The sequence below is a fragment of the Cyrtonyx montezumae genome, unplaced genomic scaffold (genome assembly GCF_038088225.1).
Source record: "Cyrtonyx montezumae isolate F1298 unplaced genomic scaffold, pur_monq_1.0 scaffold_17, whole genome shotgun sequence".
Lineage (NCBI taxonomy): Eukaryota > Metazoa > Chordata > Aves > Galliformes > Odontophoridae > Cyrtonyx > Cyrtonyx montezumae.
The window spans coordinates 26,297,385-26,323,019 of record NW_027071903.1 but is presented as its reverse complement, the minus strand read 5'-3'; the positions used below and the strand labels follow the sequence as shown (position 1 = coordinate 26,323,019).

General features: G+C 37.0%; 1 protein-coding gene across 1 annotated transcript in view; it reads left to right on the top strand.

Annotated features, from left to right (window-relative positions):
- FBN1 (fibrillin 1) overlaps positions 1-25,635 on the top strand; it is a 151,414-nt gene that overhangs the window by 67,540 nt on the left and 58,239 nt on the right. Inside the window, exons 13-26 of the mRNA XM_065733896.1 lie at positions 2,693-2,818; positions 4,776-4,898; positions 9,714-9,836; positions 10,824-10,976; positions 12,408-12,461; positions 13,299-13,424; positions 16,134-16,259; positions 16,942-17,061; positions 17,964-18,101; positions 19,313-19,363; positions 21,757-21,882; positions 22,670-22,894; positions 24,570-24,695; positions 24,790-24,918. Coding sequence (XP_065589968.1) covers positions 2,693-2,818; positions 4,776-4,898; positions 9,714-9,836; positions 10,824-10,976; positions 12,408-12,461; positions 13,299-13,424; positions 16,134-16,259; positions 16,942-17,061; positions 17,964-18,101; positions 19,313-19,363; positions 21,757-21,882; positions 22,670-22,894; positions 24,570-24,695; positions 24,790-24,918 — 1,746 coding nt within the window. The remainder of the gene's footprint in view (positions 1-2,692; positions 2,819-4,775; positions 4,899-9,713; positions 9,837-10,823; positions 10,977-12,407; positions 12,462-13,298; positions 13,425-16,133; positions 16,260-16,941; positions 17,062-17,963; positions 18,102-19,312; positions 19,364-21,756; positions 21,883-22,669; positions 22,895-24,569; positions 24,696-24,789; positions 24,919-25,635) is intronic.

Below are 25,635 nucleotides of genomic sequence, written 5' to 3'. Positions count from 1 at the left end.
TTAATGGCATTAAAGTGTGGTCACTTAGCAGTTCCTTTGCAATCTATGAGAACTGTGCTTGCTTGACAAGCAGTTCAGAAAGTGCTAAGATGTGCAAAATTTTTGTTTTCTGAAGGTATTTTTAGGACTAGTTTAGGGAAAAGAAAAAGGCTAGTGGAATGCATTTGACAAAATATGCATATAGCTTTGGAGCCTCCCAAAATCAACGTTTGCCGTAAGATTACTTTACATGGCCTCTTTATATATTGTTTGATACTTTTTTCATTCACAAATGTTGTCTTCGCTGATACGCTTTTGTAAGTGCATTCCTAACATCCTCCTTTTGAAAAATGAAGTTTTCTTGATGAGCAGATGTTTATCTAATCCTTGCTCTGAGGTTATATGGGAGGGTTTTTTCTATGTGGAAAATGTAATAGGTGGCACATTAAACATCGCTGACTACATTACAAGCTGCTGATTAAACTATAATTAGGATCCTTTATTATTTTAGTAAGAGTTTGACTGAATGCTAATTGGGAACTTAGATGAATAAGGCTAGCAGCACTATGGTTAATGATCAAAATGAAAAGCATCTTTCAAGTGCAGTAGAGGGGTCTAAAATGAACCTTAAAAAAAAAAGTGAAATTTTGTTATTAGATTTGAATTTACAAAAGTCAATACTACAATATTTGCTATAGTCTCCTTGACGTTTCCAAGAGGAAAAAATCATAGAAACATAGGATTGCTCAAGTTGGAAAAGACCTTCAAGATCAAGTCCAAGCACAACCTAACCATACTACACTAACTCTAACAACCCACCGCTAAATCATGTCCCTGAGCATCACGTCAAAATGGTTTTTAAACATGTTCAGGGATGATGACTCAAGCACCTCCCTGGGGAGCTTATTCCAGTGTTTAAGAAGCCTTTCTGTGAAGTTTTTCCTCATATCTAACCTAAACCTCCCCTGACACATCATAACTTTACATGGTGGTGTCAGCAGTTACAGATATTTCAGTGAGAAGGGAGCTTTTACATTTGCAAATGTCTATGAGGAAAGAATAAAATCCAGAATTAGATTTCATAATTTGAAAAAATCTAAAGGTAATAGAAACTAGTGATGGGCTGCTGCTCAGCTTTCTATATTTAAAGAACACCAAAAACCTGTGTTAATTTTCTGTACCATGATTTAGATGGCACCAAGGAATGAATCGTTTGAGTTGGAAGAGACCTTTAAAAATCATCTAGTTCCAACTCCCCTGCCATGGGCAGGGACACCTTCCACTAGATCAGGTTGCCCACATCCTGATCCAACATGCCTTTAGCACCTCCAGAGCTAAGACGTCCACAGCTTTCTCTGGGCAACCCATGCCACTGCCTCACCACCCTCATAGTGAGGAATTTCTTCCTCAAGTCTGACTTAAATCTGCTCTCTTTTAGTGTAAAATCTTTATCCATGCAGGAAGGAAAAGATCCTAATGAACACTAGAAAACTAAAAGGCCAAGAAAAATCTTGAGGTGATCCTAGCATTTCTGCCTACCCTAAGGAAGAAAGCTGGCAGAGTAACTAAAACCATGCTCAGGTTCAACTGAGTGCCACAAAAGTAAGGAAAAGGCATAGAGCACAGAAAAAACAAACAAACAAAAAAAACCCCACCTGCTTGTTTATTAGTTGAAGTTTATCAAGCCTGCATGCTTTTGCTGAATGTCAAGAGAGATGCAAGCTGCCACTGTCGCTTGAGCAGCTCTTGCCTCTGTTGGCTTGGTTCCTTGCTGGCAAAGTACTTAATGAATTTCTTAGCAGCTTCCCAGAACTACAGTGCTGCAAATTGAAGTTCAAAATTTTGAGAAGCATCACTTTTCCCTCATATACCTGTCTAAAGATCAGGAGCACAGTGCTGAAGTACACCTCGTCCTCTGTTCCTTCCTGAGTCACAGCAGTGTCCTGATGTCACGAGAGGTTGGAGAAGAACACCCCCTGAATATTTGTGAAGATGATGTGATTGTACATTAGATGAATTTGCATAGGCTGGTTGAGATCTCTGTGAACAGAGTCCCTTGTGTGCAGGAATCTCTGGGAGATGGTCCAGCCCTTGATGGAGAACACTGAGCAATCTGAAAAATGTCTAGACAGTCTGTCTCAGCATCTCCTCTCCCCTCATTTGGAGGCGAGGGAGAGCTGCCAGCCTTGTGTGATATCACTATTCAGGTCCTCCAAAGCACTTGCCAAGCACCTCCTGCAGAGAGGGGGAAATGAGGAGCTGATGTTTCAAATATAAAATAAGCAGGACAAATATCTTCTCAAGTGGGAAAATCTCAAGCTTTCTTCCTACCTTACAAAGGAGCAGCAAAAAACAAGCTTTCCCTGGCTTTCTGTCAATTGTTAGCTATTGTTCAGTTAAATTTCAGTAAAAACATTTTCATGATGAATGAAAATGGAAAAAAAAATAACAGTTAAAAAGGTCTGATTCATGTTTGAGCAAGCTGCAGGGTAATGTTCACCGAAATTCTTTCACAGCAACTAGAAATTTCAAACTGATGAACATTTTCCAGGCCTAGCATTTGGTTATGGAAATGAAAATAATTTCTTTCTCAGGTGAATATAGATTCCATGTAGGGTTAAAAACTGTGGGGAAGGGGAAATGGGAAAAAATCCTCTTGAATGTGAAAAAGAAAAAAATCCAAACATTAGTTTTCTTTCCTTTTGGCTTTCAGACATTGATGAATGTTTACAGAATGGTCGTATCTGCAATAATGGGCGATGCATAAATACAGATGGCAGTTTTCACTGTGTGTGCAATGCTGGCTTTCAAGTGGCAGCTGATGGGAAAAACTGTGAAGGTAAGACTTTCCAAAAGTGACCAATATATTGGTATTTACAGTTGCAAGAGATTATTCATGTCAATAAAAAGGAAAAGGACCTTTGGTAGGGGGGAAGGGAATGAACAAGGAATCGAATTTCTAAATACCTTTTGCAGTATCTGGGAGGGCAAGTAAACTGTCTTTTGCAGCCAGTTCTGGAACCTTGGCTTGGCAATCCTCAACAGGATGTCTGTCCAGCAGGAGAAATAGCACATACCACTATCGCTAAATGCAGTTTCTTTGATGGGAGTGGTACATTTTAAAATGGAGCACATTTTAAAACAGAGCACATCACATGATGCCTGATTTTATTGTGTGTTTAACAGTATGCTTTACGGGATCTGACTGGGTGACTAACAGTGTGTTTTATGCAGATGCAATCTGGTCTGACCTATAAAAACCATTTTAAGAAAAATTTGTAAACATAATTGATGTGTTCCTACCTCCCAGACCTTTAGCAAAGAGGGGGGAAAAGAGAAGAATGTTCTTTATCATGCTTCCCAAGGTCCTTGGTAGAGTTCCCAATGATCTATTCATACATTAAAGGAATTTCAAGCACTGTTCTTAGAAACATTTTTGGCAGAATATTATCTCAGTGATTCAGCTCAAAGATTTAATGCCAAAATTCCTGGTTGGGATAGATACACAATTTTTTTTTTAATCATAAATTATTTTTGTCTGACAGCCTGTAAGTAAAAAGAAAACACACTATGTCTAGAAGTGTAATTTCTGTCCAAGACAGCCGCAGTATTAAGGAAAATAGCATGATTCTGAATATATTGTAATGTCATTATGATCCAATGATTTTATGTGCTAGTAGTGATTCTGTTAATCCTTAGTAGAGACAGACATTTTAAAACTGTTTTTCCTGACTCCTTTTTAGATATAGTTTAGCGCTTTAAGTTAGTTTTTAAATATCTAATTACAAACCTGTACTGCCTAAATACATTCGAAAATGAATGTAATTTGGAAAAAAAAAACTTGATTCTGATTTCTTCCTTTCCCACCAAATACCATGTGCTAATAGTAATAAGAACCAGGACATCGTCAGTCTGGTAAAACATTTTTAATTCCATTGCAGATGTTGCCAGAATGTCTGTTGCATCTACTTAGGAAACAGTTTCATCTATGGCATTGTAATGTGTTGAGTTTTGTTCTTAGGAATACATCTGCACACACTAATCAGTAAAGACCACGGGACTGTGCCATCCCTTAATGTAGCTGTACAATTCTTTACATGAAACTAGTAAATAGTGCTGGTTTTCTTGTAGGCAATGTCCAAAATGGATTTGATTTGTGCCAGGATCAAGTAAAGAGTAAAAGAATGAAGGGGATGTCATAGCTTACTTAAATCAAGCACAGAATTCTTGCATGTGTATGACTGACTGACTGTGTAGGAGTCAGAATAGCACTGTCTGGGACCTCCACCTTTTCCTATTTGAATTCTTCATGCTGTGCCATTAGGTCAGAGAGTGAATAATGCCAGTGTGAAGCAATAGTTAGTAAGTACCTTCCTATGTGGCCTGTCATGCTGAGTCCAGAGATGAGTATATTTTACTTCAAATGAAAAATGATAATAAAAATGCAACAGAATGCAGAGTGCTTCTGCATGTTTGAGTGCAGTTTTGGGAGTCTCCCACATTGTAAGTCTTAGACTCATGCAACAGAGGTTACAGAAGTTTTCAGTCCTAACACAAGTGTTCACTCCTGCCCTTTCAGAATGTTTGCCATTCCAAATGCAGCCAGCTTCTAACCTGGCTTCCATTAAGATTAACCTGGCTTACATTAAGATTGTAGGTCCTCTTTCAGTTGTGTACCTTTTTCACCTTTTTTAAGGTTTTGACCAACCTCATAAGGAATTATCTTTTGGATATAATTAGTAGGAGTTCTTGTATGTAAACAATATTAAGATTATGTCTATTATATGCACTTTCAGATATGGATGAATGCAACATAAGGAATATGTGCCTGAATGGGATGTGCATCAATGAAGATGGCAGTTTTAAATGTATTTGTAAACCAGGATTCCAGCTGGCATCTGATGGACGCTATTGCAGAGGTGAGCACAATAATTATGGATTAATCAGAGGTGAATTATGTGGTAGCTTCAAGAGTTGCCTGATTTTCTTACAGTGATGCTTGGGGACAAGGAGTACTGTGCGGAGTTCTCATCAGATATGCTTTTTCAATTGACACAAAACAGCACTCAGTCTTCTCCACAGTGTTGCTTAGCCAATTAGTGGAAAATATTCTTTGATCAACACCTGTTAGGTCCAATCTAGTTAGTTAAACTCTTTTTTTTTGTTGTTGTTCTTTTCTTTTGCCTATGAGGTGTTCTGCAGTTTGACTCCTGTATACCTCAATTTTTGTGTTTGGCATTTAAAGTGTTCTGCCTTTGACTTTCCAAACATCCTGGCTCATTGCCTTGCTGGGGTTTGACTCCCATTTCTGCTTGGGTGTTCCTACTCAATACAGTATCTCTGAGAATTATACAGTAGCCCACGTGTCCGAGATGAAGACATGAGCACCACAGCAAAATTGTATTTCTCATTTCCTGCACTAGTTCAGTGATACCCCTTGTGGGAGATGCTGCAGTATTCTGGTTGCTAGTTATGTCATCAGAGTTCCTGTTCTGTCCCATCAGGAACTACAAACTTTGTGTCCATAAATATTCATGTTTCAACTCATTGTATAGGTGCAAATCAGAAATCAAAATATGAAGAAAACAAGTATGGGGCCAAATTAATTATGATTTTTCTTTTTTGAAAAGTTTAAAATCTTTCAGCTCTTGGAATCAAGGCAACAGAAGTGTTTGCTTACACTTCAGCATTTTTTTTTTAATTTAAAGTCACACTGGGTTACACAGCAGCATCTTGTGGACCAGTAACAACGTTTAATGTTTGAATTAATAATTGGATTTTGAGAATTACTTACATTAAAAGCAGGTAAGTTTGAATCCTTTTACTTCTTGAACACTGTATGGATCCTCGATCCGAGCTTGCATAGTGTCTAGGCTTAGATCCAAGACAGAATAATAACACAGCTGGAACTTTTCTTGCGTTTGGGTACCTTTTGCACCAAATGTGCAACCTGGTGCTGCACAGATTTCAGGCAAGGGACTCATTTATTTTTAGTGAGAGAAGACCCCATTCGTGCTTCATAATAGGGTTGCTTCAATTGGGGAAATAATTTGTCTTTTAATATCTCAAATGAACAAATGCATGGATCTGTACAAACATACCATTAGCTTACAAGCCACTGTCTGTGTTGGCTGCAGCTTAATATGCTTACAGAATCAGCTTTAATTACATTCTTACCTGTTTTCCAAATAGTAGGTGTATGTCTGTGCTTTGTCAATGATTATTTTCCAGCTGGTCTCTGTGTGGGAAAACAGTGAGACTTGGTCTCAGTCTTATCAGGGAAAAGCTCAGTGCCTAACAGGCTTTGGTGTACAAGCCAGTTGCGTTCCCAAAGACTATTGTGTCATTATCAGGGATGTGACATTCTCATGCAAGCTCAGACCAAAAGCTTGTCTTGTTTTTTGTCCTGAGCATCTTTTTGTATACGTTTTGTTGTTATTAAATGTTGTTTGATGGGTAGGTTGTTGTTTTTTTTCCCATCATTCTGTTCTCTGAAATGCCATCCAAAAAAATGATACATAAACTGCTTCAGACTCTCAAAATCAAACTTGGGATACTGGTCTTCACAGCATCTCTTACATACCTCCTGGCTAAACAAGAGTATGGATACAGCCAAAATGGGGTTTCTGGCCCTAGAGAAGTGTTCCTTCTGTGCATCAAAGGGAACATATTTGAAAATTATCCAGAATTTCAGGCAACTCAACTGATTCCTACTGAAAGTTGGAACAGATCTTATAGTAAAGTGAAGGATTTCTCCCACTGCTTTTCAACACTTACAGAAAGTCTTGTTCTCTATGAACAAGTATGCAAGCATTCATTATATGTGAAATTACTATTGGGTCAAAATCAAACCAGATTTTGGGACCTTGACACCCAAAGTGTACTTATTCTCAACTTCATGTGTCTCCTCTCTTCTACTTACCCAAAGGATCATGAAATAATTCCCAGGAATTTACTGGCTAGAGTATATCCAACTTTCTGGTAAATGTCTCTAGTCACTTGAAAGAAAGTTTCAATTGAAGTTTGGTGACATCTTTTTCTGAACATTTTAGTTTTTACCGTTATTGAGTCCTCTCTGCATATGTCACATGTGCAGAGTAAATAATTTCTGTCCTACAGAACATTTAGCCCCTGGAAGACTCATCTTTTTCCTTGTTTTTCCCAGATTTGTTTGTGCAATAAATGCATTATCTTTCACAAGCTCTAGCATGCAGTTGATGCTCATACATGTTGGGAATTTGTGTATGTACAAACTGACATTTCTGCAGCAAATTAGCTACCTGCCTGAGCCATTTTGGTATGGAATTGAACACGTGTTTTTGCTGAGCAATTTAGAGGATTAACAAAAGAATTTAAGAATTGCAGCATGAAACATATCACTCCTTTAAACATATCATTTGATTCACTGTAAGCTGAATTTTGAAATCTTAAGAAGAATTTCTTACCCAAAGTTAGGAATACTGTAATTGACAGTTCCATAAAATCAGAATTTGAGTATAAGTACAGGGCATATTCTTGGCTGTCTGGTAAAAATTCCACTCAGAGTTTATGAAGTAACATGCCAAAAAAGAATGTTGCACCACAGTCTTGTGTATTCCCTGTAATACAAGACACATTAAACTTTTTCACCATTAGCTTATTTCACTGATGATTTGTGGGCAATTTTTCAGAAATACTTACGTCAGACAGGCAGAGGTTTAAAGCATTATTAAAAGCTCTTGCAAGGCAACTGGAAGTAGCCTTTCAGTAGTCTGAGTAAATTTTTCCTGGTTAAAATTAGAGGACTTAGAGTACCTAGCTGACACTGCTGAACAAGCTCAGCTGAAAAGGGTAAAACCAGTTGGACACAGAGAATGAATCCAATAAGTGGTTTTCCAAACCAGGTTGAGGTATTCTAGCAAAATTCAGAAAAGTGTTTCTGAAGTTTTCAGAATGATGACTTCTGCCACTAAGCTATGTCAGGGCTAGGCATTCAGATTTTATACCTGCATGTGCAGTTAATTTACTGGGCCCTGGTAAAAGCAATGGATTTTTCCTCTTCTTTACTGGAGTCAGAATTTCAGCTACCTCTGCAAGTGACCAAATGTACCTCTCTATAAGACACCGATGACAGTATTTTCAGCACATCTGTAAATCACTGCAAAGCAAAATGGATTGCACATTTCATCCCTTATTAGCTCATAAAATCTCCTTTCTTAAATTCAGTAGAGAAAAAGGCAAAAAAACTTTGCCTTTTTGCTTCCGTAAGTAACCTTAAAAAAAGGAAAGCTTTTGGATTTATTTTCTTTGAGCATATGTATCTGTCCAGGGAATTCATTACTTTTTAGCAAAAAGTGTCAATACTGTTAAATAACATGGACACTAACTCATTTTTTTACTTACATTGAGTAAGAAGTAAATTTAAAGAGGGAAAAACTATTTAAGATTTGTCTGAAGCAGAGCAAAAGACAGCAGGGTGAAGCTGAAATTAATTGAGCCCATGTACTTAAATATAATTCTATTTTAAAATGCAGTTTGTGAAAGGAATCTTGGATCATACAAACCATGTTTTATGCCAAACAACACAAACTAAGTAAAACATAGAGGTGTTTCACTCTCAATTTGCCCTTTTAAGGTCAGAAAAAAGGAAATTGTCACACACGCTGTCTTTTGTATATATTAAGAAGAGTTGTTAGGAAGTGATTATTTTATAAAGGTTATGCATACTTCCAAACAATATTTTAAACACTTCTTTTCTTAATCACTTATAAAATAATAGTATGATCTATGTCAAGGGAATGTTACCATTAACAGGATAAGAGTCCTATAATTTTTTCTCGTTTTACTGATTTGACATGTCTCTATGAAAGTCCGATATTATCAGGCTTTATTCTTGTATTTCATTGCTAAGAGTCTTATCGTTTAATGTACTAATATTGGGCAAAGATGGTAGCCTGTGCTCAGCAATTGCTCAGTGTGCAAATCATTAAGGGAATTCCTTTCAGGACTTCAGTGTAGCCTGTCTGTTAAAAGTTTATAAAACGGCCTGTAATAAACATCTGATAGGAAAAAAATAATTACCATGCAGATAACCAGCAAGGCACTGTGTACAGGCAGATCTGGCAATGAACAATCAGATATTCTTCCAAAAATGGAATCTGGAGCAGCAGGAAGGGAAATTCATTGGTGTTCCTGTGAAGGCACCCCATGGAGAGGAACAGGACATGAGGGTGAAATATTCAATTTGCAATCAAGACTGATTTTTAACAATGCAAACTAACTTAACATAGCAGGGAATACCCTGTCACACGATACAGAAGTCCTTTGTCTTAGCAGTCACAGTTTCCTCGTTCCTGCTGTACTGGTTTTGTCTGAATGACCCTTATTTTGGAATATGTATTTCCTGAGAACATTTAGGGGAAAGGTACACATTTGAACTGCAGGAAAATGCTAGGAGGGTCAGTTTGTTGTCTGTTCTATTTGCTTGTTTTGTTTTGGTTTTGTGGGTTTTTTTTTCATATTTCTCCCAAATTTTGTATTTTTCTCTTTCTTTTCACAGAATTGATTAACTATTCTTGATAAGATCTTTATCAGAACTAGTTTCCACTTTCACTTGATATTATTCTATAGGATGCATTGAAAGTAAGCTGTGAATGCAAGTTTCAGCTGAAAATAAGTTGCACAAATGCAAGTTTCAGTCAGATATTGAACACTATGTAATTTAACTTAATAAAACTCATTCTGTTCTCCGACAGACATCGATGAGTGTGAGACAGCTGGAATATGCATGAACGGACGCTGTGTGAACACTGATGGCTCTTTCAGATGTGAATGCTTCCCTGGCCTTGCAGTAGGACTAGATGGACGTGTGTGTGTTGGTAAGATAAGCTCAATGTGAGCAAATCACTAACAATGCTAAGGTATTAATGCTAAGCTGATGGACAAATCAGAGTTTGAATATAGAATTCACCTTTTTTTTTTTTTAATGGACTGGTGCCTGTTAGGGTAGTGAATTACTACACTAGTAGATATTAATAGCTCTGGGATATTTGCTTTGGTGACCTATTTTGCTATTTTTTTCTTTCCATTTGTGTTGAAAAAAATGTGTGGGACAAATTACAAAATCATGTAGAGTATATAGCATAGTGCTGATGAGAGTAAGTGAACAGGTGAGAATCTGCCCCATTTCTGTCAACATAAAATTTTTCATTTTTTCACTAAGGATTTAATTAGTCTTTCAACTCTTTAAAGTGGGCCATATCATTTTTTTTTCATTTCCCTCTTTCTCTCAATAAATTTAGGTTTGAGGTGTTTGATTTTAAAATTCTAACATGCCTACATGTTGCCACAACTGCTGTCATTAAGGAAACTTCAGTTAACTTTCAAAAGCCATGAAAATAGGGATTTTTCAATAATTTTTGCTTAGGCATTGTAGTTAACTTATCTCAGGGCAGAGAAGCTACAGTAATCCTTTCTGTACTTTTTATTTTAAATGCAAGAGAGATGGGAATTTTAAGTGTTTTATAAGGTCAATAAAAGAGTAGTATGTTAATTTATTACACATATGACATTTGCTGCATATTGAAGTCCACAGTGATGGTTTCCGTAGTTCACTAATGCAGGTTAAGTCATTAAATGTGGTAACTAGTTTGTGTGTCTGAACTCAGTGGAGGTCGAGGAAGAGGAATTTCCTGTCCCAGGTACAGCAAGTGTATAGATGGGTGAAAAGCAAAGAGAAATGACAAGAAACATTTTGTTTTGACAGCTATTTCACAGTGTTTATGACACCAGAGTTAGATTTAACACTTGTAATTTATGGCACTATAGTTGTTTATAATAGGATTAAGAGGGATTTATTTTTTCAGATACTCATATGCGAAGCACATGCTATGGTGGCTACAAGAGAGGACAATGTGTGAGACCATTAACTGGTGCAGTTACAAAATCAGAGTGCTGCTGTGCCAGCACTGACTATGCCTTTGGGGAGCCTTGTCAGCCCTGTCCAGCACAAAATTCAGGTACAGCATATTTACTGGCACATGTTCTAATTTAAGAATTATGTTGGTAAGCTATTTTTAGGAAGTTAAAAATACAGCTTTATATTAACGTTGCATCTTAAATCTGGAGGATTAAGTTGTCATACAACATGTTATATATTTTGAGCAATGTGCTATTTTGTATGTTGGAATAGTATAAGAGACTTTTTTGAGGCAATGGTAAATGCCAGTATCTGTTCCAGAGTCATTACATGCATGAAAACATACTGTCACACAACAATCTCTAGTTTGATAGATATAAATTACTAAAAGTATAATTTCAATCTCAAATTATTCATGGAAATGTCTGGAGTAATTCATATATTCAAATACTTTTGTACACCTGCCAGTCAGATATTTGCTATCTGAGTTCTACATCATCCAAGTGTTCTGAAATTGTTTATATAGAAACTAGACTTTGGATAGTCAGTGCAAAAATAAAAGCCTGATTAAGACAGTTGAGAATATTTGAGTCTCTCACCAAAATCCCCACCAAGCAGTGTTGTCTGGAACATAACTTCATTTTGGCAAGACGGGAATCCTAATCGTTCTCATGGGTAGAATCTGCTTTTAGGAAAGCACTTCTTCCAAGAAGACTGTACTGACACAATCCTTGTCCTGAAGCCAGTGAGTAAAGAGACCCTGGTTTTGTGGAAGTGACTGCAAGGGAGCTAGATCGAAGCACAACTTTGTCAAATTATTCTTTTCACTCAGTGAATTTGTTGTTGCAACAAAATATACCATTCACTATGTAGCTCAAAAACATCTTGCACTAACTTGGTATATCTGCTTTGTAAACAAAAATATTTTATGTTCATTCTTTAAATCCCAGTTTTAACTGATGGATTTATGTAAAGCTTTAGAGAGACAAGAGCGACTGGAACAGATCAGGCTTGTTGAGATTATGCGAGCTCTTCATCAAGAGCTTATTGGACACTGTCATAATACTTCATGTTATTCAGAATAGCATGACACCATGGGAATCTTACAGCAGTACGAAGGAGCCTCTCCAGCAGCAGGGGGTAGGAGGGAAGTGTTATGTATTTATATGTATGGTGGATTCCTTTGGGCTCTATCTTGTCATAGGAGGTTTGCCCAGTGTTAGGTCCTTTCTCTTGTAAAGTCCTGTTGTAAACCTTGTAATACAGAACATCTTTGTATCACTGACTTCTGGATGACAGTCAAATTAATTCCACTTGATTCCATTTGAATTTTTTACTTATCCATCTTCATCAGAAGGTGCACTGAGTCCACTAAAATGTTTCACAGGTTCAGATTATTGTGAGGACATTAATTTTTTTTTTTAATCTCTGAAAAGCAAGTTATTAAATTGGAATAATTATTTGTCATGTTGATGATGAAACTGAAAGCAATGAGCTAAAAAGTATTCCACTAAGTATTTTTTTTTTCCAGCTGAGTATCAGGCTCTATGCAGTAGTGGATCTGGTATGACTGCAGGAGGAAATGGTAAGATCACATTATGTAATTCAAGCTATTCATGTTCTAAATGAAAGTATGAACCTGGATGTTCTTGATTTATTAAATATGTTGGAGGAAATTATGGCTGGAAAGAGTGGGGGAAAGACTTATCTAGGTGAATGTTTGTAACACAGTAGAATAGATGAATTTAGGATGAAATAGGTGGAGTATGCCATTTCATCTGTGTGGCCTATTTTATGGCACTGAATGTGTGTGATAGCTGTTATAAAATAGTGTCAAATCTGTGAGCAGTTTTATTATCTATATGACTTAGAAATCACTTAAGTCGTATTTGCATTTTTCAACAGAAATGATCCCGCTGCAGAGTAAAATCATGCTGAACACTGAGCTTCCTCACTTATTTTCATCTCAGTTAGAAATGTCAGGCTAGCAGAGCTCGGTTACTTATTACAAAGAAGGAGCAAGTGATTACAACAAAAGCTTCGTGGTTGCACCATAGAAATTGCAAACCCTGAGTCAGTCAGTGTTCACTAGTAAATTTACTGCCAATAGAGAAAGGAGGGATGTTTGTTATCCTCGTTCATATCTATGATGTATCTTATTTTAAATGTTTTTGGGCTAGTGGTGGTTTTAAATTAGAATGAAGGGGATTTTTTTTTTGTCTTGAGTGTATATATTTAGACATGAATTTGCTAGCCAAAACTACATCATTAAAAATGTGTAACAGTTGAGTTAGTGATATTAAAAATGTATCTTATTCTTGACTGGAGAATTAAAAGGTGGAGTCCCTATTGTTCTCAACGATTGACAGTGTTGGTTTTTTTTTTCTTGTTTGTTTATTTTTATTTTTTTTAATTTATGTAGATATTAATGAGTGCTTACTGGATCCTGATCTCTGTCCCAATGGAAGGTGTGAGAATCTGCATGGAACATACAAATGTATTTGTAACCCTGGGTATGAAGTGGATTCAACTGGGAAAAATTGCATTGGTATGAAATTTCCCATTTTTTTTTTTTATTTTGAAGTTTGATATGTGTGTTTATCCTCCTTTGCCTTTTCATTCAGTATTTTATCAGATCCAGTAGCTGCTCTTATGGATGTTTTTGCTGTGTTGTTTTTGTTTGCTTATTTTTTTGCTTTTGTCTTGTTTAATGCTGGAGCTTTGCAGTGCTTGTAAAGTCCTCCAATGTAAGGATGCAAGTGACCATTGCTACTGATAATTCAAATCACTGACAGTTCAGATAAGTTCACTGAACATGTGCTCCATGGCCTCAGTGTTTCTTAGAATTAAAAGAAGCCAGATCCTGCAATTACAGTGTATTATGGGAAAAATTTAAGATCATGAGCATGCTAGGTCCTTTCAGGAGAAGCAATTCTCTTGTTCCACTTCACACTACCATCAAAAGCACTTTATATAAAGCCTTCTAGATTCCTTTCTTCCACTTCTGCATTACTGCATTGTTTCAAATTTTCTTTGTACAACTGATAAGAAATTTATTCTAGCTTACTGTTAAAATTTGCAACTGTTGGTGACCACTTGATGTTAAACTAATGTTATCCTTTGACTTAGCACTATCAGCACTTATCTCCAAAGTATTTATAAAGAGTAATTGTGATGTTTCTCAAACTCTGTTGACTAAACTGTCCAAATCCATGCTTTCAGTCTTTTCATAATAGCAGAGGCCACAGCCTTCTCTTGCACAGAACTATTCCAACCATTGTATCGTCTCCTCGTGGCGTCTTAGCAATGTGTTCTGTTGATCCCAGGAAAATCCTTGCTGGACTGATTCTAATAGTGAATGAGTCTTTTCTCAAACACGTGCTGTACTCAGGAATCAAAGTCAGCTTCTAACTGGGTGTTACACTTAGAGCTCTCTGTTACCTTCAACTGATGAGTTCTGGTTTATAGCATGGTAATGTTATTATCTCCTTAGTAAGTTTTCACATTTTGATGATTGCTTTTTATTTCTGATTCACATTGTCAAGCTTAACTGAATTGCATGATTAAAGAACTGCATGTTTCTCTTTGTTGGCAATAACTTCCAGTTTATTGTTGTTCACAATTTTTGGTCCCATTCATTTTTAATTTCTACATTCAAAAATTTATATTACAACCAGTCCCAAGACTGATCCTTAAAAAGCATTCCTAATATCATCTCTCCATTATGATGACTTTCCTTTTTAATGTACCCTACTGTAATATCTCCTTCAGCCAGATCTGGATCCACCTTCAAGTTCTTAAATTCCTTCCTGTTTTCTCCAGCTTACATAATAATTTTATTTAGGTTCTGTATTCTCTATTTAAACCTAAATAGCTTAAAGCCATTTCTGTTAATCCAGTCTAAACTATCCACTGTCTTATAAAAAAAAAATCTGAATTGATCCATCTTTGATAAAAGTCATGATGTAATTTATCCCATTTTCCCATTTCTTCTTTGGCTTTGATTATCCATGTCCCATTTCAGTGTCTGTCTGTAGCTTATGGCATCCCTTCTCTTCTTCCCATCCATCTGTAACTTTTCCAGCTGCTCCCCAGCCCGCCCTGTTGCAGCCCACATCCATGCTCCATCACAGCTGTTTCCCATTCCTCCATAATGTTCTACCTGGCCCTCTCTCAATTTTTCTGAACTCCCGTGAAGCTTCCCACACGGTCTGCTTTATTCTGCAAATCTCCCTGCCTTTCCTAGTACTTCTGCTGTTCCCAGCTGCTGAGCTGACCTTCTGAGTCTTTCCAACTTCTCTCAACACGTTCTGAGGCCTCCCTCACATAGCCAATTGTTCCTGTCTGCTATTGGGGTCTCTCCTGATCTTCACCTGCCGTTCATGGCCCATTGCCACCTTCTTGGAACATCTCTCTAATGACCATAGCTCTTCCAAAGATTTCCTAAGGGCTCTTGAAATTTAGCACTGGCATTTCTGTTTAAATTTTTCAACTCTGAAACAAGTGTAGATTCACATTGGCCTTATTAACCACAACATCTAAGACAGTTTAGAGCAGACTTGGCAAAAAATGGTGATATAAAGATCAGAATGACAAGCAAATCTTTCCAAAGCAATCATCTCCTCTTTTCTTTCATGAGTGTGGTGGCTATTGCTCAGGGAATTAGAGACTACATAGACCTATTCCATAATAAATGCAAGATGAAAGTGTGATTCTCAGCTTTATTTTAAACAGTGCTATGGCTGTCACATGCTATGAATTCATGTAGAAAGCAAATATGTACTCTTGTAAAAGCAAAGTACCCTACTAAATAACAAAGCATTGGAAAAATGTATCTGCTGAGAAAAAAAAAAAAGTATTACTTCATATTTAAAAGCTAAACAAAAATCATATTTTTTGTAATATTTGTGTGGTTTGAATTCATATAACTTATTGCTTTCATTATTCTAATGAGTTTTCCTAAAGATAGAGGGTGAAGTAAGTGGGATCTTTAGTGTTGTTATAGTTTACTTGGAGTAGTCATCTCCATCTGCTAGAATTCCAAACCCACTGTCTGCTGAAAAATCTTGAAATCTATGTAATGTCTTTGGAAAACAGTGCAAGACGTGTATGAGTTTTCTTTCTCTCATCTCTTTGTCTCCTTCTTTTCTCCACATATACAAAATCTGATAAAATGTGGCTATAAATAGGGAAATTTTGTCTTGATTCTTAGTCTAGGAATGTTTTGTATCTTAAAAGTTCCTAATTTTCATTGTAGATATTGATGAATGTGCACTGAACATGCTGCTTTGTGACAATGGGCAATGCAGAAATACCCCTGGAAGTTTCACCTGCACTTGTCCCAAGGGATTTGTATATACTCCTGACCTAAAAACATGTGAAGGTAATGGATAGCACTTTATTTCATTCTAGTTTGATTCATTGGGATTGTTCTTGTGTTGTGTCAGACATACTTTGAATCTTGAGATTACTGCATATAGAATGTAAACGAAAAGAAAAAAAATAAAAAAAAAATAAAAGAAAATGACCTGGGGAAGTAGGGAAAAGAGGAGAGACAAGACACAAACAAGAAAGTTTTAGATAAACTTGTGAAATAGTTTGTACTGGGGTATGTACTAGCACTCTCCTTTACTGTTGACCACCAGTGGGCTTGCACTGTGGTAAGAGTGAGAAAAAATAGGGGAATCACCAGGCTTTACAAGTCTTTTATCTTTTGTGAATAAGGAGCCAGATGGGTCCTTCACTGGATCCTTTTTGATCCACAGACAGGATATGTGTCAAATCACTTAAGCAATTTGGTTATCACCACAAAAGCAGGGCAGCAGGTGGATATCAAAGATAAGTGAGTTGCTGCTGCTGAGTTCAGTTGCTCAATGTTCTAATGTGTAAGGGTGTCTCTAGGGCACATGCATCATTAGCCTGCTGTGAAGAGCTTCGTGGCTGAACCAGAGTATGAGGAAGTCTGTCATTAGGAGAACCTCTTCCATTTCAACCTGAGCTGATAAGGGTCATGTGTATTTTTGTTACAATTTCTTGGCACTAATGGGAGTGTGTTTCTCTTACAGATATTGATGAGTGTGAATCTAATCCCTGTGTTAATGGAGTATGCAAAAACACACCAGGCTCTTTTGCTTGTGAATGTTCTCCTGAAAGTACTTTGGATCCAACAAGAACTATTTGCATAGGTATTTATTCTTCTAAAAAGTTTGTTTTTTGATTGAAAATCCAAACAGTTTAGAAAATACTTTGAAATAACTTCTGTAGTTATGTGTAGTGACAACAGGAAAATGTTCCAGAAACAATATTAAAGTGTTTATGTACTCATAGTAATGATGAAAACAAAGTGAGACTAGCACATGGGAGTGATTTCATGTCAAATTTGAAAGAGATTAAACATTTTCTAATGCAGAGGAATGATCAGAGCAGTTCTTCCAGACTATACTCACTCACGAAGTTCCCCTGCAAGAGGAGTGGCCATATTCTCCTTAAGATCTGCTCTCTGGAAAAGCCAGGTTTTAACTTGACATGGAGCAGCTCTAGAAGGCCATGGACAAAGCTGTGACTTGCTCACTAGTATGTGGATTCCTAAGTTCTTCCTTCAGCTGTTCTGAAGTGCCAATAACTTATAGCTGTTGCCTAGATAGAAGAAGTATCAAATCATATGTGGTGGTTCTCAGCTACCTCCTGCCCCTCCTTGACAAGAAGATCAGATATCCAGACTGGAGGACCATCGGGTAAAAGAATAGAAGATCTAGAAGGTGTTCATAACTGCCCTTTTCTTCTGCATGCACCTTAAATCTGAATAATAAAAAAACTACAATGGCTCAAGTTATGAGTGGTGTTGAGATATTCCCTGGTAAGATCAATAAACATAAACTAAGAGTTGCAAGAGCTCTTTGCTGAGGTGATTATAGGCTGTAGTCCATCATAGAGAAGAATAAATTAAGAGCTTTTAAAACAAATTCAGATCTGATATGGTAAGTTACGATGAAAGAATGATTCTTTTTATGGTTAAATTCAGATATATCTTCAAATATTTTCATGTATAATACTAACTGTCTACTGATAATACTTTTTTTCCTGACAGAAACTGTTAAGGGTACCTGTTGGCAGAACATGGTAGATGGAAGATGTGAGATAAATATCAATGGAGCAACTCTGAAGTCTGAGTGTTGTTCAACACTAGGTGCTGCTTGGGGTAGCCCATGCACTCAGTGTGAACGAGGTAATGTTCTCTGTTCTCTTTAAATCTCCACTCACAGGCTTGTACCTCACAACTGTGACATTACAAGAGCCTTACCATCTTACTTGAGTGCATACAAAGGCATAAGCTTAAAAAGTCACTCTGTTTAAAAGTGTCTAGCTATGAAATCCTTGGCATATACTCACATTTAAAAATAATAATAATAAATGCAGCTTTTATTCTCGGTTAATCCATAAAGTTGTAGAAGACTGAGGAGCTGTTCTATGTCTTCTTTAGTTTTGCTTTATTGTGGTGAAGGTGCCCTTGTATAACATACTGCATCGATTCTCAGGAGCTTCTCAGGAATTTCTGTAATGCAACACTAATTCCTTACTCAGTGTGGGGAAAAAAATAAAAGCGATATGGTAATACTGGGAGGTGGAAAGTGGCTGTAACACTGGATTTTGTAGTAAACAGTTTACAAAGTTAAATTCTGAAAGGAGGGGACCACGCCTACGGTTTGTAACTTTCTACATAACTTTGGCATTGTTTATTGCAGTCAGTGAACTGGAGTAGGTAATGATGTAGCAGTTGACATGTTCCCTAGAGCTTTCAAGAAAATGTTTGCAACAAATGGATCTTTAGTGTGGTAATGGAGGGAGGAGAGGGAGTAGCCCTTATTATTATACTCTGTAGATTAACTGATGGTCTAGAGAATCATATAGTTGATTGAAGCAGAGAGTTGAAGGTGTCTGCAAATGCATTTAATAATTAGACTGAACTGTGGGATGAGCTGGGAACCCAGGGGTAAGCTGTTGAATGCAGAAGTGTGCATGAATTGTTATTTATACATGCTGAAAGCTGCTAGTTTGTTCAAATCTTCAGTTCATCCTTGATATCTCAGTAGAATCCATCCTCAGCGATCATTGGTAAATATGGCTGTAACATGCTGAGACCAGATTAAATGAATGAATTGATTTGAACAAAGCAGGAATAATATAACAATTCTGGAGTAAGCTAGCTAAGATGCATTGGAGACAAAACAGAATAATAGCTAGCAGTATGCACAGTTTATGTAGTTGACCCATCTTGCCTCTTTATTATTTCAGAAAATACTGAGATGTTGTCTAAACAGTCAGACCACTCACTGCAATAAACTGTAGATAATATTTCACATGATTATTTTTGCACAGGACACTAATGGTGAATTTTGGACTGTACAATTCTGAAAGGTCATTTTGTTTGTTTTACAGACCCAATATGCCAAAAGGGATTTTCAAGAGTAAGAGGAACAGTATGTGAAGGTATTTATTGTTGCCTTGACATAAATCAGAGCTCAAGTGAAAAGAAAAGCCAGTGTTTCGAGTTAAGTGGTTAATTTAGCGTAGAGGAACACTAAGCCAAATTCTTACCTCGTATAATTCTATTTATTTCCTTAAGGTTATGTCAGGGATGAATTTGTTTTCAGTTTGTTTTACATTCCTACATACGGTTTATCTCAAACTACACACTTGAAAATAGAGTATCTACCAGTATAAGGAGATGGCTCTCTCTTGGAATACTACTTTTGTGTGTAACCTATTCAGGCAAAATATACATCTTATGTATGTAATAAAACATGGCATTATTGGTAAGTATGCAAAACCATTACAATGCTGTAGAAAAAGCATGTTTAAAAAGTATATTTCAAATGAAATCTTTTTTTCTTAAATTTTGCTTTTTTCTGTCTAACATTATATTAAATATAGCATGTTCCAAAGCATAGTTATAGTCTAAAAAAGAAATGGGCATCCAGACACAGTTAAACTTTGGTTAAAGAGAAAGAATGTATAACTTCTTGCTTGATGACTCTATAGTATTCTGAGAGAATTGAAGGTCCCACCCTATTTCATCTTCATCTGAATTGATTTGAACCCCTGACAAAGTACTGCATATTTCCATAATATGCAGAAGCTCAGAGTGTCTTGTACTGCTATGGGTCACCCTGACTGACAACATCTGACATGACACTGCAGTTAAAATATTTTTTTAAAATTACTCCCATATGTAGCTTCCATAAAGAAACATTGTTCTACCCTATAACAAAAAAATAAAAAAATAAAAAAAAATAAAACAAACAATAACAGTGAAAGAAAGAAAGAGGAACACCCTCACACATGTTCTTTGCTTTCCAAACGATGACTGAATACCTTGGCACATTCGTGCTGCAGACCCATTGTACATAACTTATTTGACCTCAGCAACACTTTTTGGAGTGTGTAAGTGAAAGAAAAAGGAAAAAAAAAAAAGTGGCCCCACCTTTCTCTATTCACAGGGAAAGTCTTAGAACATTTTCAACACTGCTGGGATGGAAAATTTATCCTTCCAAGATGTAGACATAACTGTTTTCAGCATTTCCTTTACTAGCACTTTGGATTACATCTATTATATGTTTTCATCTTTCTGATTTCAATGGGACCTGGATAGCCCCAGATATTTCAGAGTACTTTCCCCTGGTTTTAACATACTAAAGTGGTATTTGGGCTTCAACCAATGTAAGCATTTTTCAAGACAAGGGAAGAGCTCTAGGAAATTTACTGGCAAGTGTGATACAGGACAAGGGTGTAAATTTAGTTCCCAAAAGGTGATACTCAGTTCTCCCATACACAGCCCCTGTAAAATTAGTAATGGAACTTGTGCAAGGAAATAAGCAAACTAAATTGGCAGTCTTCCTGTAGTTTATGGGTGAGCCCTGGAATTGTCAGCTGGAATATTGTTCGCAAACTGTGAACTGTGTTTCAGTGGTTTCAAATAGACCCTTGGCTTTACTTCCCGCCTTCCAGTCAAGATGAGCCTTTTATTTATAATATCTAGTAAAGGGCAGAGGCCACCAATATCCACTTGGACATGTATTCTCCACACTGCACTGTGCAGCTTGAGTGTTGCAGAGACTGTTCACAGTAGGAGTTCTGTTTGGAAGATCTGTGAATCCAGCCTATCCACTTCTTGATACACTCTTATATACTTGAGTGTTCAGTTGCAGTCCAGTCGTTTCTTTCTGATTCCTTGCTCTTATCACCTATCTTCAAAATTGTTACTCTTCATCTTGGGTCATATTTAAGCCTACAGGCTTTTTTACAGAGGCAGTTGCGAAGAATATGCTTTTCAGAAAAAACAGCAGTGGGGGACCCACCAGTCATAGGTGGTCATAGGATTTGATTTCAAACAGTGTTGTAGTTTCCAGACGTTCAGAGATGTCCCTGTAGAAGCAGAAACATTAAGAGTGCAAAAATTTCAAAAACATTAAAAAATGCAACATAGCTAAATTCTTGTCACATGATCTCATTATGCACTTGCCTTTTTCTTTCTTTGCCCACGAGTTAAGAATCTGGACCCCAATGAAAATAAAATTTGATACTGTTTTAATTTTTTGAGGGGAGGAGGATGTTACTTTTGAGTTTGATTTCAGTGTATGTAGGAATAGCAAATAACAACATGTAATATTTATAGTCATCAGCTGTTTTTGGTAATTAGTTGATTCTGGTTAACTTGTGTAAGAATTCATAAACATTTGCAATTTTTTCAGGTCATATAAACTCCTGTGGTTCTGTATTTTATGTTAGAGCACAAACATTAAAATATTTGTTTTTTTTTTCTTCTGATTTTTGAAAGTTCAGCATGCTAGTGATTACTTTTATTGTATTTTGATTGAAAATAGATGTAAATGAATGTGAGGTGTTTCCTGGAGTCTGTACCAATGGGCAGTGTGTCAATACCCTGGGATCGTTTGTCTGCCAGTGCCCCAGTGGAATGACTTTGGATGCTTCTGGTCGGACATGTCTTGGTAGGTATTTATTCCATTTACAGGTCTATTAGGGAAAAGCAAATCTATATGGTGAGCAAATAGATTTTTGATTCTCATTTTCTTAAAATAAGGAACATTACTTTTGTCAACTTAAGTCACTTTCAGGTAGAATTGATCAGGGACATGATCTCTGTTCAACTGGAATATGAACAGATTGCAGTGCTAAAAGCCCATCACCATCTGCTGTCTATTTTATTGGCATAGATTTGTTTTGAAATCGTTTCATCTGACAGATCCGAACAACTGACCTATGCATTTAACACTCTTCATCATCAGCCCCATCAAAGTTGACAAGGTTGGAATGGTAATGGGACCATTGTGGACCAGCACCATGGCTGGTGAGGAGCTAGCCACATTGTGTATCTTAATGGGGTGTGCAACAGAATATCTAAACTTTGTATGCTGTCCATCCAAAGCACTTTTGTACCTTTGTAGTAGTAAATACCTAACCCTTGTCTCACAGTGAGATGAAGGGCTTTATTAATTTACAAGAAACTGGAATGCTTAAAAACAATTTTTTGGATTCAAAATTTGTTCCAAGAGTTAAGTACTATTTTACAGAAAATTTTAAACTTATTTCAGTTGTTAGTTTTCAAGTTTACTGTTAATGTTTTGCTGTTAGGGAACTATACAGTCTAAGCGCTCTGCCAAAGTCCTCAAAAACATGGAGCAATTTGTCTTGTGAAGGGATTCTGCAAGAGGAGTTCCTCTGCAGTGAACTAAATTTTCTCTTTCTCTCTCAACATGTTGTTCAATTGCCCAACAGACATTCGCTTGGAGAGTTGCTACCTGCAACATGAGGATGAGCAATGCACTGCACAAATACCAGGCCGACACCGAATGGACGCTTGCTGCTGTTCAGTGGGGGCAGCATGGGGCTTTGAGTGTGAGGAATGCCCTCTAAAGGGATCACCTGAATTTGAAGCTCTTTGCCCCCGAGGGTCTGGGTTCTCTACGAAGATAGAGATAACTGGGAAACCTTTCTCTAAAGGTTTGTGGTGTGTTTGTGGTTCTTTGCTACTAAATCCTGCTGGCTTTTCCTTTTGATCTTCTCTTGGTCAATTCCTGGGGGTTGATAATTTGGCAATTCACTTATTTTGAGGCACACTTAAAAATCCCATTAGGTTTCATGGAAAATAAGGCCAGAATAAAACAAGATAATTTAGTCTCTGTCAGATCATTAAAAACCATGTAGCACTGTGGCCTCAAAATACTAAATCTCTGACTGATAGCAAGGTTAAACTATGCATGACTTTGCCTCCTGTGATGCATCTAATGACATCTCTAGCTAATGAAAAAGCTTTGAAAACCTGACACCTCATACTACAAGAAATGGTTCAAACTGCGCAGTCAGCTTTGGACATATGGAAAGAGCAGTATTTCTTACTTGTGTGAGGTACAGTAACTTCAGTTCTACTGTGGAGCAAGCAAGGAAGGGTGAATAATTTTGATTATTTCTTGTGGAGCGACTAGGAGAAGGAGAGAAAAACGTTTCCAGCATGATAGCTCAAATCAGCAGAATTTAATTTACTCTAGACTAAGTTTTGTTATGATTGTTCTTGGTAAAACTCCAGCATTAATGGGAATCACACAGTGACACCCTGGCGTCATGTGTTGAAAGTCATCTGTCCAGGATTTCCAGTGGGATTAAGCTGGACAAAGCACAAATGGATGTGAATATACTTACAGAAAACCAGTTACCAAAACCTAAACCTTTTGAAATTTTAAAGGATAAGAAAATATATGTGAATGACAATAGCTGTTGGTAGTTTCAGTCTTCGTTTTATAAACAGTTGCTAAGTTATTAATTTTACATGAAGAAGTATGACATGTGTTACTACTTACACTCGTTATATTTTCTGTGACTCATGAAAGTCACATTTTTTCTCAGAAACCAGTAGATAGAGTAGTTCTTCTGGAAGTTCCCTTTATAGGTTTGATCTTCCATCCACTGAAATCTTGTTGACTTCAGTGAGCTGTAATTAGGTTATGCAGAGCAAAAGTATTTAATAACAGAAAATGATCCTGCCAGTTGCACTGCAGAATGTCTACATAGGAGACAGCATCCATTTATGTAGTGTGGCCTACAAGTTTCTCAAAAAGAATGATCATTGTCATAAGAACGAATGACCTCTAAAGTCACCACTGTTCTTTTGTTTGCTGTTTTTGTAACTATCTCATGTCCTTATCATTAAAGGCATAGACAGGGAGCTAAAAGAACTGTGAAATTTATTTAAAAATTCTGCTTTTTAAAAAAAGAATACATTGTCAAGCTCTTGCATGACCTGTGTCTCCTCTTTCTCATACATTCCCTTTTTGAGGTTTCACGGCTTGAAGGAGAAAAAGCAGGAAATCTGTGCAGTGATTAAAATTGCACTGAAACAGAGGTCTTCTTTAGCACCTTTGTTACCTTACAGATTCTATTAGATGAAGGATCCCTACCTTCCTGTAAAGCTTTTCCAAAATCCATTATTAAAGATTATATGATATAGTTGCTTATGAATTATTGTTGCTGTGTTGTGGGAGGTGTAAACTACATGTATGAATTGTGATTGGCTCCTTATTGCAGAATTTACATTTTTACTAACTTGTTCTTGGAACATTTTGGGCACTCTGTTAGCTCACTATACAGTCAAAAGCCTAATATCATTCCATTTCATTTATAGATATCAACGAATGTAAAATGGTTCCCAGTCTTTGTACTCATGGAAAATGCAGAAATACCATTGGCAGTTTTAAGTGTAGATGTGACAGTGGATTTGCCCTTGATTCTGAAGAGAGGAATTGCACAGGTAAACTGCATGGATCTCTCTCTCATAGCTTTGATTTGGAAAAGGAAAAATGTGACTTCTTTGAAAATACCACAAATGCTGTTTTGTGTTACAGATATTGATGAATGCCGGATCTCTCCTGATCTTTGTGGCCAAGGCATCTGTGTCAATACTCCTGGGGACTTTGAATGTGAATGTTTTGAAGGCTATGAAAGTGGATTTATGATGATGAAAAACTGCATGGGTATGTTTTTTTATAGGCACAGATGTGCAGTAGTGTCCTGTGTAAGGTTTATTTCTGTGGAGCACTTGGGTTATTTTAAAGTCCTGATTGTGCCTCAATTTAGATCCCTCTTATTTTTGAATTTTATTAAAGTTCTCTTTAATGTTGACTTGATTTCTACCCTAAACGTGGAACAGGGAATTCCCTGGTTCTATGGGATGCCAAAGCATAAATGAGCACAGTTCAGGATTTTAGGAAATGAACATTATCCCAAGAGTCCCCAATGCAGTGAGTGGGAAATCATCCTGAACTGTCAGTTTAAAGCAGATTAAGATTTAAAAGCAGCCTTATTTTGTTTATTTGTTTATACTGTGCTGTAGTTTAAGAGATAGCTAGCTGTAGCAAAGGTTCCAGAGTCAGTCAGCCTGGGCTGATGGAGATGTGAGAGGCAGCAGACCAGAGATGGATTCAGTCAAGACAGGAAAATTTTTCTTCATCTGTAGTAATCGCCTGCCCCAGCACGTATGTTGGTGTAGGGTAGTGGGGAGTAGCACGCAGGGCTGTGTGAATATGGTACATAGAGCAGTCCTGTGCCTTGTCTCAGCACGTGGATTGGAACCCTAGGAGGGCAGCAGGGTCAGGACCTGGGAAGGGATTGGGTAAAGAGGTACGCTCACAAGAAGTGCAATGCTGAGGCATTATCTGGGCTGCTGTGGTGGCAGTGCTGGTTCCTGCACT